The sequence below is a fragment of the Lithohypha guttulata genome (assembly GCF_036872675.1).
Source record: "Lithohypha guttulata strain CCFEE 5908 chromosome Unknown scaffold_6, whole genome shotgun sequence".
NCBI classification, from domain to species: domain Eukaryota; kingdom Fungi; phylum Ascomycota; class Eurotiomycetes; order Chaetothyriales; family Trichomeriaceae; genus Lithohypha; species Lithohypha guttulata.
The window spans coordinates 199,408-214,411 of NW_027042755.1; the positions used below are offsets into that span (position 1 = coordinate 199,408).

The 15,004-nt window shown below is 49.7% G+C and overlaps 6 protein-coding genes across 6 annotated transcripts; 3 read left to right on the forward strand and 3 right to left on the reverse strand.

Annotated features, from left to right (window-relative positions):
- Nucleotides 1-365: 365 nt before the first annotated feature.
- LTR64_007500 (uncharacterized protein) lies at nt 366-2,929 on the reverse strand (the record flags this gene model as incomplete). The annotated part of the gene is given in 2 exon segments (XM_064901818.1): nt 366-2,033; nt 2,048-2,929. The coding sequence occupies 2 exon segments, from the start codon at nt 2,927-2,929 to the stop codon at nt 366-368; spliced, it is 2,550 nt and encodes an 849-aa protein (XP_064751497.1).
- Nucleotides 2,930-3,529: 600 nt separating this feature from the next.
- On the forward strand, nt 3,530-6,333 carry LTR64_007501 (uncharacterized protein; the record flags this gene model as incomplete). Its single annotated transcript, XM_064901819.1, has 8 exons — nt 3,530-3,769; nt 3,816-3,867; nt 3,923-4,033; nt 4,089-4,267; nt 4,322-4,352; nt 4,405-4,484; nt 4,531-4,729; nt 5,201-6,333. 8 exons carry the CDS (start codon nt 3,530-3,532, stop codon nt 6,331-6,333), a joined length of 2,025 nt encoding a protein of 674 aa, XP_064751498.1.
- Nucleotides 6,334-6,666: 333 nt separating this feature from the next.
- Nucleotides 6,667-7,803, reverse strand: LTR64_007502 (uncharacterized protein; the record flags this gene model as incomplete). Its single annotated transcript, XM_064901820.1, has 2 exons — nt 6,667-6,916; nt 7,001-7,803. The coding sequence occupies 2 exons, from the start codon at nt 7,801-7,803 to the stop codon at nt 6,667-6,669; spliced, it is 1,053 nt and encodes a 350-aa protein (XP_064751499.1).
- Nucleotides 7,804-8,058: 255 nt separating this feature from the next.
- On the forward strand, nt 8,059-9,738 carry LTR64_007503 (uncharacterized protein; the record flags this gene model as incomplete). Its single annotated transcript, XM_064901821.1, has 1 exon — nt 8,059-9,738. One exon carries the CDS (start codon nt 8,059-8,061, stop codon nt 9,736-9,738), a length of 1,680 nt encoding a protein of 559 aa, XP_064751500.1.
- A 506-nt stretch (nt 9,739-10,244) lies between these two features.
- LTR64_007504 (uncharacterized protein) lies at nt 10,245-12,308 on the forward strand (the record flags this gene model as incomplete). The annotated part of the gene is made up of 2 exons (XM_064901822.1): nt 10,245-11,142; nt 11,221-12,308. The coding sequence occupies 2 exons, from the start codon at nt 10,245-10,247 to the stop codon at nt 12,306-12,308; spliced, it is 1,986 nt and encodes a 661-aa protein (XP_064751501.1).
- Nucleotides 12,309-12,703: 395 nt separating this feature from the next.
- On the reverse strand, nt 12,704-14,862 carry LTR64_007505 (uncharacterized protein; the record flags this gene model as incomplete). Its single annotated transcript, XM_064901823.1, has 2 exons — nt 12,704-13,971; nt 14,019-14,862. The coding sequence occupies 2 exons, from the start codon at nt 14,860-14,862 to the stop codon at nt 12,704-12,706; spliced, it is 2,112 nt and encodes a 703-aa protein (XP_064751502.1).
- Nucleotides 14,863-15,004: the final 142 nt, after the last annotated feature.

A 15,004-nucleotide genomic window follows, 5' to 3' on the forward strand; every position in this document is an offset into this window, starting at 1 on the left:
GATACAAAAACACGACTGAACAGAAGTCGTAAGAGCAGAAATACCTGGACATGCACGAAGAAATGCCGGAGGTGGAGTTTGCACAAGCTTGAGATGGAGGAGCTAAGACCCTCAATTCGTGTACAACACGTATTGCTGCAATTGCAAAGGGCTGATGGTCCACAAGATCAATTGGCCACCAACCTCGAATGACGGAGTGCATTAAGTCATCGGGTGTGCAATCAAGCATACCACACAGTCTCTAGCAATAGCTTTCTCGCAGTTGCAAGCCTGTGTGGTGGCTACGAAGTTCGATGAGAGTGTGATGGTGGAAGACTTTCGAAACAACTGGCAATCTCAAGACAGACAGACACTCAAGTTCTTGTTCAGTGGTAGCCATTAACCACTGGCTCCACAGGTTCTACTGTCATCTTCGAAAACTGAAACCTGCAACGACCAACCTCGTCATCCTCGAGCTTGTCCACTTGCTCTCCCTTCATGGATACAACACGGCGCTTGTCACCATGTGGCAGAATGATCACAACTGACTTCCAACCCGGCACGAACCTGTCACCTGCTCTTGAGCTCAGCCCAAACGCAATTTCTTCCTCTCTGGAACTATACTCGATGGTGAACTTCAAGATATCTGGCTTCAAAGATAGACCATCGTCTTCATACCATGAGTTCGAGAACGAGATACCATGTGAACTGCTCTTGGGAGGAAAGATCTCAATGCCACGATAGTCATCTTCCTCCGAACTCTTGTAAGCTGGATCAACGTCTGCGGGCATGCGTGTTTGCACACTTTTGCCAACCTGGACAGCTCCGCCGATCTTCGCAAAGACTGGGATATGGTCTTGCCATGGTGACGTGACTGTGACCCATTGGCCGGGTGCGAAATACTGATAAGGTGAATTCAGGTTGACATAGCCAAAGTCGAAATCAGGACCTGTCTTTCGAGGCAGGTACATCTTCGCTTCTGAAACACCTGGTTCGTACACTCCGCCAACAAGTAGCGAATCACCAAACCAATACTGCTCTTCTCCACGCTTGAGTTGCTTTGTCCAGACTTCTGGATCACTTTCGTAGCCCCAGCCTATCCAGCGCTGAGGAGGTGAAGCCTCGAGATGGCTCTCTAACCCAAGAGAATAGATGTATGGCATGATCTCATATCTTCTCTTGATTGCTTTACGGACCAGAGGAGTGATTTCGGGATACATCCATGGCTCAATCACCTCTCCGTTCGTATTGTCTTGCGGCGACGTCTTGAAGCAGTTGATAGCAAATCTTGATCCATATATGCCAAGCTGAATCCATCTCAGTAGAAGCTCAGGCGAAGGTTGTGGTCCTTCAAAACCACCGATATCATGTCCGTACTGATGCATGAGGCTTAACCCGGCAGTGAGAGATAGCGCATTAGCACCTTTCATAGATTCCCAAGATGTCGTATTATCGCCCGCCCAAGAGCTACAGCAGTACCTGAGCGTGCCAATGCCAGCACTTCTAGTCAAGACAAACGGACGAACATTCGGCTCGGCTTGCAACAAACCTTCGTAAGATGCACGGCCCATCAGCTCAGTCTGCATAGCTCTGCCCCAAAGACCGATCTCGTTCTTGACACCAATGTTGTTAGTTGTCTTCAGAGACATCTGCCACTTGTCTTGAGGTATCACATATTCGTTGTTGTCATTCCACATTGCAGAAATACCTTGCTTCCGAAGTTTGTGCACACCTTCCCGCCACCAGCTATAGGTTGCTGGTGAAGTGAAATCGAGATGACTGCCTACGTCACTTTCACCACCTCCAGCGCTCCATAGCCTCACCTGTGCAGTCTTGTTTGTCTTTGGATCAGTGAACAGACCTTTGGCAGAATCCAAATCGTTGTAGTTCGGATGTGATGCGAGTACGAATGGTTTGATGTTGGTCAGCAACCTTATGCCTAGGGAGTTGTATCTCTTCGCGAAGCCTTCAGGGTCGGGAAATCGATGATTGTTCCACGTGAATACGTTTCGCACTTTTGGGACGTGTTCGGCTATCGAATAGCCTGAGCTCATCTGATGGCCCGAACATGGGATGTCGTGCTCCTTGAGCTTGTCTGCGAATCCAAGAGTTGCTGGTAAGCTGGCGGATCGTCTCCCATCGTATATTTGTAGCCGCCACTTAGGTAACCATAGGCCCAGCGTGGCGCTAGCAGAGGAAAGCCGATCAGTTCTGCATAGCTTTTGAGGATGTCCTTCAAGGTTCTGCCGACCAGAAGATACTCCTCAAGGCCGCCGTAATCCTGTCTGTAGACTTTGTAATGACCCCAAAGTCCATCTATCTCACCACCAACCGACCAAGATGCTCTTGAGTATGAGCTCGAAATCAGCGCCACACAACCTTTGGGTGTTGCTTTGACAAGGTATGGCATGTGCTTGTACATTGGATTCGTGAGGTAGGCTTCATACCCAAAGCAATCCGTAGCATCTACCTTGAAGCTTCGTGCTGTTAAATCCATTGGCGCCGCAACCTCGCCGAGGCCGACATGTAACGCATTTCTGTCGTGTCGTGTGTGATGTGCAATACCTGGTCCATCCACAGCATATGAACGATAAGGAAGGTCAGAATGCAATTCCTCCTCCGATCCACGCCATTTCAACGACAAAATCGGTGCATCTTTCCAGTCAACGGAAGCTACAATGTCGCCAATCTCGATTATATAAGAGCTGTCCGTGCTTGTGGTTTGTACCTCGGATTTGGAGATCTCAGGCTCAAGTCGTGGCACAGAAGGATGTGGTGGTAGTGGATGTGTTTCTGACGTGTAAGCCACTCTGAAGGTGTTTGGTCTGATAACTTGGAATTGAAACTCGAAATCGACATCTTCGCCCACTGTCTTCAATGAGAGACTACCGGGTTTGGTTGGTTGCTCGAGTGCCTGATACCGACCTGGAACCTGCTCTGATTGAGGCATCTTGGGCGGAACTTGCTTGAATCCAAGGTCGAAGAGATACTCTCACGGAAACTCATATGTTTCGAAGACATGTGGTCACTTTCGATCGTTGACGGTCTCAACACCGATCAACATGCTGAAACCTGAAAGACCAAGGCTGCAGTCGGATAAATTGCCGATTGCTACCATGGCCGAGCACTCCTGGTCACATTCGGGATTCCTGAACCGGGTCCGAACAAGGTATCGGAGTTGACAAGTTTCAACCGATCAAGATCAGGCTTGGAGGTAATCTTCCTTTACTGTGATTGGCTGCGCGTCGAGAGAGCGGACGGAAGTCTGCTTCTCCGATCCCAGGCCAAGACCCGCTTTGCTGTTTCGATCGCTGGCTGGGTAGGCAGTTCCGCAGTTTGGAGGTTAGAAGCTCCACTTTTTCCATGCATACCCCGTGTCGACCACATTTCGCTAGTATGTGGAGCGCGGAGAACTTGATGTTATGTCGGCAGTGCCACTCTTAGATCTTGAGTGCGTGGACCGACATGCCAATTGCTGGAGAAGAATAAGATCACATCAATCCTCCTCGAGTACAAACTGTGGTCATACCTAGCCCATCAGCAGCTCACCATGGCAACGACTTTTCATGATACCTCGAAAATGGCCGACGACAGGATTGATCATGTCGAGGAAGGCAAGACTATCCAGCCTGTGCTCGGACTGGAGGACGACAGAGTCGCGGCTGTGATCAAGGCGTCCGGGCATACAATAGCCTTGACGCACGAGAACGACAAGAGGGTACTGAAGAAGATTGACACTCGCATTCTGCCAGTCATCCTAGCCATCTACTTCCTGCAAGCTCTGGACAAGGTATGTACTGCGAATCTGTGATCGAACATCAACTGAACGATGTCAGGCGACACTGGCCTATGCTTCTGTCTTCGGTCTGGTACAAGATACCGGTCTAGGTAACGTGCAAAACAAGAGGTTTCGACGTCCACTCTTCAGACTGACCATATGCAGTCGGAAGGCAGTACAGCTGGTTAGGCGCAATTGTATATGTCGCCCAATTAGTGGCTCAGCCGGCACTGGCTTACATATTGGTCAAATTCCCACTGGGAAAATTCATGGCAGGTATGTTCTCGACCCATTTAACTATCGCTCCCTATGCTCATAGGTTCTGTCGCAGTTACCACTTTGTGCTGGGGAATTTCCTTGACTTGTATGACCGCAGCGCACAATTTCGGAGGACTTCTGACAGCAAGGCTGTTCCTGGGCCTGTTCGAAGCTGGTGTAGCGCCAGCTTTCATTGCACTCACACAGATGTGGTGGAGGAGAAGAGAGCAACCAATCAGACTGGGTGCTTGGGTGAGATCATTTGTTGTTTATCGTCCGAGTAGGAAGAGCTGACGGAGTCGACAGTATGCCATGAATGGCATCACAAACATGCTTGGTATGTGACTAACACGAAACCTAAGAGACACTTCAGCACTAATAAAGAATAGGCTCCTTGTTGACCTATGGCATTGGTCATATTAAGTCGCCTGTCCTTAAGGAGTACCAGATCATTTTCCTGTTCTTTGGAGTAAGTCTAAGACATAGAGTTGAGGCTAAGCTGATGTGGTAATAAGCTGATCACTGTGGCATACGCCTTTGTCGTATACTTCTTCCTACCCGACTCACCTATGACAGCTCGCTTCTTCACAAGCGATGATCGACTGGTTGCAGTTGAACGTTTGCGCGACAACCAGCAAGGCGTGGAAAATAACAAATGGAACTGGCAGCACGTCCGCGAAGCGATCCTGGACTACAAAACTTGGGGATGGTCAGGTAGGTGCTCTCGAGAAAACCCACCAGCGTCCACCAGAACACGGTTACGAGTGTCTGAGCTAACAACTATTAGCAATGATGTTTTCAATTAGTGTTCCTTCCGGCGGAATCAGCACCTTTGGTCCATTAATTGTAAAATCCTTCAACTATACTTCGTTTCAAGCCATCTTGTTCAATATACCGTTCGGTGCTGTTCAATTGGTGGCCACAATGGGTGGAGCTTGGGTCGCAACTAAGCTCAAAATGAAGGGGCCTGTACTAGCCTTTTTATCACTACCACCAATCGCTGGTTGTGTGATGCTCCTGTTCTTGCCTCGCAGCGCAAGCACGAGAGGCGTATCTCTGTGCGGATACTATCTGATATCTGTGTACCCTGGAATCACGCCTCTTATCTATTCATGGTCAGCAGCAAACACGGCTGGTGAAACCAAGAAGAAAGTCACAACAGGCTTTCTCTTCGTCTTTCATCAGTCGACGATCGCTTCTTGCAGATGCGGTTGAAAAGATGGCTTACTATTGTCATATTAAGCCCTCAGGCGCGTGCACTCGAAACAGTGCAGGCGCTTTTAGTCATGGCTTGCTGGCTACCTGAAAGGTCACTAATTCTGGCTATTGCAACCCGCATGGCTTTGGAGCTCCATCTCGACGATGCATTTGATCACCTTGTTAGTCTTTCCTTCAGGGGTGCTGATATCCCCGAGTCCTTTGTTCTGATGAAACGAGCAAGAACGTGGTTCGGCCTCCTCGTTCTTGAGAAAATTCTTCAAGTCGATGCTGGGAGCCTGCTGGGCCTCAAACTAAAAGGCGTCCGTCGCTGCCGCGTATTGTTGAACAGACCATTCTCAGCCACTTTGGATTCCCGGCTATTTTCCCAAGTCGAATTGAATCACCTTCGTGCTAAGATCAATGAAAATCTCCTGAACAATCAGGAAGGCATTCTGCAAGCTGTGCAAGATGCAAGGGTCGACCTCGATGTCTGGTCACAGGATTGGCTCAGAATCATGGAGAGCTCGCCTCTATCGGGCTCCGAACTACCGTTATTGGTTACGAATTTGATGGTGCAAAAACACTGGGCTGATGCGATGGCTGCACTCAGAGCTATTCGTGCTACCGGCATTCACAACATCGACATCATGTCGCCAGAACAGAAGGAAGTCCTGCGTATGGCTAAAGAAGCCCTCCAAGAACACCTCGATATTCTCGTGGCTCAACCCGAGTACATAGATAATTTCAGATACGCTATGGATTTCGTATGGGCGAAATGCGCCTTCTCGTTTCTCCTGCTACTCAAGTTCACCATCTTACTGCCGGAGACCGGAGATCACGACCTGCTACAAAAAGGAAGGACATTATGCCAGCGGGCCGAGCAATATTCGGGTCACGGCGCCAGTAAGATCTATTTGAGACTTCTCCTGCTCGGCATTGAGAAATATAGTTCTCGAGATCAAGTACAATCGGCGGAGCTCGACACCTTTATTCCAGACGAGTTTGTCTTCGAATGGGACTTTCCAGGTCTGAATTTGTTCTCTTCACCACGGGGCTGGGATTTGCTGTTCGATGAGTACCTATTGGGCGATGACCTCTTTGCGGGCATAGGCACTTGAGAATTATCTCTGCGTCGCGTCAGCACCCTCTTGAGGTTCGAAGAAATGCGGCTGCTGTCCTTTGTGTTGTAGACGGAGAAGGGATTCGGCGTACAGAGGTGACTAAGACGTGACGACTTGTGGGGACGGGACAAGCCATCCACTACTAACACAGAGCGTAGCGAAAGCATGAACCTGGAGAGACAGTATCCGGTTGTCCCAAAGCTATTATTCACGGGTAGTGCAGTAAACCTCAAGCCACAGTTATGTGCGATGGCTCGTCACGCCGATAAAATTTCAGCGTTCCAGACCCGCCCAGGCCATACATTCCACGCTTTCATCGTCCTGCGAGTTTTAAACCTCAACTACAATCATAAGTTGACCATTCATCCAGACCTCTGCCATGACCGTCATCTGCGAGACAATCCAATCATCCTCACTACTCAACGGTGTCAGGCCTGAAGGCAGTAGTGCTTTGACCTCGATGTGACCACTCAGAACATCAATGTTCTTTCGTAAAGTGTCGACGAACTGTTCAAGGGAGCCAGCGTCTTCAGGAGATACCACGAGTTCAGGCATGATACGTCTGCTGGCGCCGTTTTCCCTTGATATTATATTCACCCGGATTGTTAGTGCACTAGTACCTCCATTCAAATCAGGAGAATTCCCTGTTTCGGCCTCGACTGACAAGTCTACACCATTTGTGTGGAAGTCAGGTTGCAGAGACGGATCGATTTCTGGTACAATGTGGTCTTCTAGGTCTTCAGCTTCTTCTTGCTTCGCCGACCGCACTCGCTGAGTCTTGTTATCCACCTTTCTTGAGTCACCCTTTCTGGTCTCGGCAGCATAGACGCGTTGCCTCTCGTTTGTGACCATTTTGCGTAACAATGGCATTAGTAGCTTGATGATTCTATTACGGTCTTCTGGCCAGAAGAATGTTCGAGGAGGGGCATCGGGTTCGTTGACGCCGGAAGCGTGGCCGAAGTAGTTCTCGCCATTGTTGTCCTGTTGCAGGAAGCCTTCGACACATTGATAGAGTTTCAGCTTGGCGTTATCGTTGTTACCGCTCTGCTTCTTATGGCCTACTACATCTTTCCGTTCAGGGTGCTCCTCACTGAGCATGTAATCTTTAGCCGCATTCTGTAGTTGCAGAAACGTCTCAGGACTAAGTTCCAAGGAGGTGAAGACCTTGCCGAGAGGTGGCCGGCTATATTTCTTACTCTTCTCGGACGGTTCGCGGAATAAAACTGCGGCAGAATTGATCAACGTTGAAGCTTTGGGTTGATCCACGAAAACGCCAGCGTTGGCTGACACTGGAGTGTAGGCATTCTCTTCTCCTCTCTTCCTCTTGCCTAGGTCGACTTGATGCGCATCAGCAGCAGCAGTTGCAGCTTCGACTAGGCCTGCGAACTGGATGTCGTCGGGGTAGGAAGCCATGGCCAAAACAAACTGCTGTGAACTGCCAGCAAACTGCTCAAACGGTCCAAACATGATTGAAACTTCGATGCGACTCGACCGAAGCGATCAGGTGTGACGCCGCTGTTTAGCCGTCATCATGGCCTAAATTCCGGCGGTGATTCTGAAGGTGGAAAGTATTGCGAGTGATCGTGATCATCATCAAGCACTCGACCTCGCACGAGTGAAAGTACACTGCAGAATGTAAGTCGCAAATTCCCTGTCTTGATGAATCGACGACTGACCAGCTCAACCTCTCGTCGCTTGTGGTAGTACCTGCTCTTTCACGCCATGGCTATGTTCACAGCTTCTCGAACACAAGTGGCTACTTATCTACTTGGCGTTTGTCCTTTCTCTATTGCCTTTCTCGTCTTCCTCAATTCATCGGTATCGTTCGTCATCACTGATCTCATTGGTAAACACGACGGCGTCGGTGATGCTGTAGGCAACCTGGGATTTGCTGACGAGCTTGTCGCTCTGGTCGCTTGTCCAATTTGGGGCCTCCTTTCCGATCGAATCGGGGTCCGCTGGGTCTGCTGCTTAGGCTACATACTCATCGGTGTAGCACTCTTCGCATTCGTCCAGGCCAAAAATGTCTATCCCGATTTACTTCTTGGACGGCTCTTTTTCAGCCTTGCTAGTGCCAACATCTCGACTATGGTCACAGCTATATTGCCGAGCATGTCCTTTGTCGAGGAGACCGGAAAGAAACCACCTTTGCCGCGTCGACAGCAGTCAAGAAATGGCCATGCCCATACCCCGTCCGTCGCATCCGAGCTCACAATAACACCGTCAAATTACCTTACAGTTCGGGCCGAACCAAACTCAGCATCGCAGCCGACACAGCAACCTGACCACGCGTCGAAAATCGCTGGCTTTGTCGGTATGGCGACTGGCTGTGGGGCACTAATTGCTTTGAGTGTCTTCCTTCCTTTGCCAGCTCGTTTTCAGAAGGCTGGAGTCGATCCAGCTCGTGCCCTCCAGTACAGCTACTATGTCGTTGCGGCTGTCGCATTGCTGCTCTTTCTTGTCTCCTTGCTTGGCCTCCGTGGGCTCCAGAGTGAGAAAGATAAAGGCTGGGCTACTCTTCGACCAGGATCTAAGCGTGATCAGCCAAAACCTTCAATCCGAGAGACTGCTTCCTCTCTGGCTGCTTCGATTCGCCAAGCATTTCTAGCTAGCTTCACACGAAGAGACATATTCATTGGTTATGTGGGTGGATTTGTGGCACGGGCATCTTCGGTCGGAATTTCTCTCTTCATACCCTTGTTGGTCAATGCCGTCTTCCTATCCTCTGATCTATGCGAGCCTCAGAAAGCACTGGACAGACCGTCTGGATTACCTGACGTCAAGCGACGATGTCCCAGAGCATACGTCGTGGCTGCTGAGCTAACTGGCGTGTCACAACTTATTGCTCTCTTGTGTGCGCCACTATTTGGCTATTGGGCATCCCGACTTACTAACAAGACAATTCCCTTGATGGTTGCTGCTGTTGCTGGTATTGTCGGCTACCCCGTGTTTGCGGCTTTCTTTGACGCACACGACGACAATAAGTCTGCTCGCGCCGTGGCATTCGTCTCCGTCTGCCTCATCGGCATCAGTCAGATTGGTGCGATAGTCTCAAGTCTTAGTATCCTTTCCAACGGTGTACTAAAGCAGACCACTACCAACGCTCCGAATCCAAATAGCAGTACTAACGAAAGATCAACAGACACTGAAGCTGCACCACTTCTAGGTGAATCCGTCTCCTCGTCCAAGGCCGCACCAAGTCTTGCCGAGCTCAAAGGTTCGATAGCTGGTGTTTACTCTTTCTACGGAGGCGCAGGAATTCTGCTGCTGACGAAAGTTGGTGGCGCACTCTTCGACAGTATCACGAAAGCAGCGCCTTTCTACATGATGGCAAGTTTCAACGCTATACTTTTGATCTGTGCACTAGCCACATCATTTCGAACCGAGCCTCTGCAACGTTGATCTAACAGGACCGCTATAACGTCGGCAGGCGGCAGAATTTCGAACCACTGGAAGGACATTGTACATGGCCCACACGAACGGAGCTCTTGCCCGTGCTTGTTGTTTGCAGCGTGGCACGATTTAGCTCTCTATACACTTCGTAACATCCTCATGTTGATGACGATGCAAACGAGGTCATCGTGGTGCTTCTACCAGGGCCTCCCTGTTAGCTCTGTCGGTAGCATGTTCAACTCAAGTACCGGCATCTGTGCAAAGCCTTGATGCTCGAAGGTCAATCATATTACTAGTTAATAGAGACCCATCAGATGCAACATCTTAACCCTGCCGTGCCTGCATGTACCGGCTCCAGACTCCCCACAATTCCAGTGCCGATCCTAGGTTCGGGCCTTACTGCACCGAAAAGCGTCATTGACAATTGGCGACCTAAACTCGAAGCTCTTGATACATAAAAGCATATTCTCAGCAATTGGTGATCAGAGCTCTCCTAAGCTCGCACCGAAAGAAACATGAAGTCAATACGCCTTCTTGCATTCGCATGTGCGGCTTCAGCCCACGTGCCCTACAGCCAATATGTTCTGACACCTAAATCTAGAACGTTACGTCCAGCTTCTGTATATAGTATCAATGGTACTGTACAAAATGCTCAAAGCCTAGTGGGAGGAAATGCAAATGCTGTCTTCGTTGGCCAATCAGCTGTTACATACGACTTTGGCAAAAATGTCGGCGGTTTGGTCTCTTTCAATGTATCAGAGGTAACTACCTCTGGAGCCTATATTGGGATCTCCTTCACTGAATCGAGTATCTGGATCAACCCTGAAGGTTGTGACGCTACAGCAGATGCTGGTATTGATGCCGCTTTGTGGTGGCAAGTCTCATCAGGCAGTTCCTATACTGCCCAGAAGCAGTTTCAGCGAGGCGGTTTCCGTTATCTTAATGTCTACCACAACACAACAGGCAACGTCACCCTTTCCGATTTGACCGTCTATTACACGGCTATACCTCATTACTCGGAGGAACAGCTCGCACAGGGTATCCAAACCGGCTATTTCCATTGTGAAGATGAGCAAATAAACAGAATCTGGTATGCAGGGGCCTACACAAACGAGCTTTGCACAATCGATCCGACAACAGGTAACAGCCTTATCTATCTCGGCGTTGTCAACAGCTCGAGTGTTGTGACCACACCTCTGCCATGGTATAGTAACACGACAATCTCCAACGGCTCGGCAGTGCTTGTAGATGGTGCCAAGCGAGACCGTCTTGTTTGGCCTGGAGACATTCTTATTTCTCAACCAGGTATCTTTGTCTCATCCTATGATATGGAGATGCTGCGAGACTCGCTGGATTCGCTTCTCGTTCTGCAGAACGCCTCGGGAGCACTCCCCTATGCTGGTCGACCATTTGGTATAATACTTCCTATTTGGTCTTTCACATATCATCTACACAGCTTAACAGACATAAACGACTACTATCTGTTCACAGGTAACGAGACCTATTTGAGACAAAATTGGAACACTTTTAAGTCGGCCCTCAACTTCTCATTATCCTTTATCGACGACAGTGGCATGGCAAATGTCACTACCCCTGCTGATTGGCTTCGATTTGGTATGGGAGGCCACAACATCGAGGCAAATGCTATCCTCTACTTCGTGCTCAATCTAGGCACCAACCTCGCTAACCTTTTGGGCGACACCTCAATGTTTGTACAATCATGGCCAGCACTTGCAGAAGGCATCAAATCAGCAGCTAACAATCAGTTGTGGGATCCTAAACTAAATCTTTACCGTGACAACGATACTCAGCCTCTCACCGATTTACACCCTCAAGACGGAAATGCTTGGGCTATCATCAGCAACCTCACACTAAACAGTGAACGTGCAAGAAACATCTCAGAAGCCCTCCAAGCAAGATGGGGTCCATACGGAGCACCAGCACCCGAAGCAGGCGAAACAGTGTCCCCCTTCGTCAGCGGCTTCGAACTCCAAGCACATTACCGCGCTGGACGACCAGCTGCAGCCGTCAATCTAACCAAACTCATGTGGGGCTTCATGCTCGACGACCCTCGCATGACGAACTCGACTTTCATCGAAGGCTACTCGACCAACGGCGACCTGCACTACGCACCATACGCCAATGATCCGAGAATCTCTCATGCCCACGGCTGGGCAACTGGTCCGACTTCAACGCTGACATTCTACGGTGCAGGACTTCAAGTCACGTCCGCAGCAGGCAAGACCTGGCTGATTGAGCCGCAGCTCGGTGGATTGAGTAATATTGAGGCCGGGTTTCAGACGAACCTAGGCAGCTTCTCGACACAAACGACAGCGCTACAGGGTGGAGGCTTGAATGTCACGTTTAGTACGCCGACGAACACCTCGGGCACGCTCAGGTTAAGCTACAGCGGCACGTTGGCAAGTCTAACGGTGATGAATCTGGAGGCGGAAAGTGGTATGACTAGCCAGAAGATGGCTAAGAGACAGATGCAGAGCGATGAGGCAGGGACGAAAGTGGTGACTCTATCTGATCTGCCAGGTGGAAATTATACAGTGGTTCTTCGGACTGTGGACTGAGAAGCAGAATAATATCTGCCAAAGTTACATGCACTCCAAGCGATGCTTCGCTCCTGTTTTCTTCTTGAACCTTGCTTCGATAGTAGGCGTGTCATAGGTCAAAAAGAGATAAGACGGCGCGTAAAAAAACCATCCAATCCAATACCATGTAGTACAGAATTGGAGAACAAGTGCAAGGAGAAATTTGTGTCTTTCAACAAATCCTTCAATAAACCACCTCGGAATATATCCTCGATCAAATAATTAGATACTACTTTTGTTTGTGCTATACAAGAAAATTGGAAATATATGACAATACTACCAAGCACATATGTATGCACATACACCACCAACCAGTCTGTACCTGAATCAAGTCCTTCCCAAACACCCCATGTCGTGCATATCATCATAATAAACTATATTCTGAAACTCTGCACGCTGCCACTACCCACTCCATCCATGCTAGGAGCTCTGCTTCCGTCAGGTAAATTCATCGGTCTTTCGCCTGCGCTGTAGCCATACCGCTGATTGACGGGCATACCTCTGCTATTGAGTGCGACTCGTTGACTCGTGGTTGATCCCTGCTGTCCCGTCTTGGTAGGGTCAGCGGGATTATGGCGGTCAGGTGTGGCTCGTCCTCGTAGATCTGCTGCGACGGGAGGGGCGACTCGTCCACCTGTTGCGGCTGGGCCGCCTCCGCGCTCTCTTTGGATACGGTGTCTTTCGTCGTCGACAATGATGACCATCCAGACGCCGATTTGGCCGTTTACACCTACTAGAGGGGTGCAGTGGATCCATTTGTTTCGTCCGTCGTCGTCGTGTTTACTGATCCAGCGGACTTTGGCAGTTACGCCGCGACCGTCGGCGAGGGCAGCTGTGAGCTCTTCGCGAACACGGTTGGAACCACCGATTTTGTTCATGAATGGTGACTGGAGGATGCCGGGAATGCGGAGAGACGGTGAGGCAAAGAGAATTCTGAGGGAGGGATAGGGACGGATCAGTAGATAGTGGCTATAGATGCCACTTAAGCGGCCAGATATTGTTGCGCTAAGAGAAGGAGAGATTTCTGATGTGGTTGAACCTGCTGCTGAGCCGCGGCTAGTAATGTGCTCATGTTGAAGGAAGCGGTCGTTGAAGTCAAACGGAGGTGTTAAGGCATTGGGATCTTTGATAAGAAGTCGACCTTGGGTGGATACTGTCGAGCCTCCCATGGCATCATCTGCATCCTGGTAGTCATTTTCTTTATGCATACGTCCACCGAACCTATGGATGGTGGTGAGCTCGTTCTGATTCAGCATTTCACTCAGTTCTCGAAGCTCATCATTCTTTTCTGGATTGGGTTTCTGATGATCTAAGATCGGCTCGCCATTGGCTTGCATATCCATCAGGCGAGCTAAGGATTCCATTTCTGCACAGTCTTTTACTAAACCAGAGACGTCAACTTGTGCACCAATGTAATAGCGGATGGAGCCCCTGGAATCGCACAAAGGAGCGGTCATGAGCAGATTCATAAAGGGTGAACCGTCTCGACGATAGTTTAGGAAGACCTCCTGGTGTTGCCTACCGGCGACGACGGCGTCTCTCAGACGACGTACAGAAAGAGGATTAGTGAAAGGGCCTTGCAAGAAACGGCAATTACGACCCAGAATATAATTCATGCCATACTGAGTAGTGCGATTGAATTCTGCAAGACATTAGCATTGGCGCAAATATCTCAGGCCAGGTCCATACCTTCAGATGCAAAGACAATAGGATTGTCCGGACGGCTTGGGTCAGTGAGACAAAAGACTTCAGCCAGACCCTCGCTTGCCTCTCTTAGATGTGGAGCCAGCATGCCGGTGATGCGGGCAGTAATACTCGCACTGACCACACGGATGTACTCAAAGGTGACGTATGCAGGTAGTTCTTCTCGAACGAGATAGTCAAAGGCATCGTTGGCTCTTTTCATCAAGGCGGCATTGACGGTTGTATCGACAGCACCTTTTGTGAAGTCCAAGCCTGGAACCTCGTCTAAGCCCTCCAAAATGGCGTTGGCGTAATGCAGTGCTCGTAGTGCCTTTAGCGAATCGAGATAGTGCACAAGTATAGGAACGGACTGAGGTCTATGCAAGCCCAAGAAAGAGGTAAATTTGAGGAGGTGACTCGGGTCACCAAAGATGACCTGTAGATGTTCTTTCGAGAACAGGGCCTGAGATTGCTTCTCTAGATTCCACGTCTTTCTCTGGGCTTCCTCCATCTCACCAGGACCGACGAGATCATAGGAATTTGGGTCATCGTCAGCGGATATTGGTCTGTACGAGTCTTCTTCGCTGGCATCGAGGTGGCCTCGTGCTTGGAGGCGAGGGAGATCGGTATTTGAGTCATGGGTGTAATGACCATTCATCTCGTCGTCCTGCCACCAATTGTCTTGGTTGGCGCGTGGAGGGGAGGCGACGGAAGCACTTGTGCGGTTGTTGTTGCGATCGGACCTGATGGGAGAAGTGCTTCGGTCGTGATCAGCGTAGGCGTACGAAGCTGCGACCTGCTTGTTTGGCGCAGCTGATGCAGGGACATCGTCAAAAGATGGGCCCATCATTACCACGATTTAGTCCGAGATCCTTGTCGTCTTCTGTGAGTGCTTGACTCGACAACAATTGTCTGTAATCAGGAATGCGCTGTCGCTCTTTACTAGCTGAGACTGTTTGGCGTCGCATGTCCGTAATGGGAAAGCATGAGGT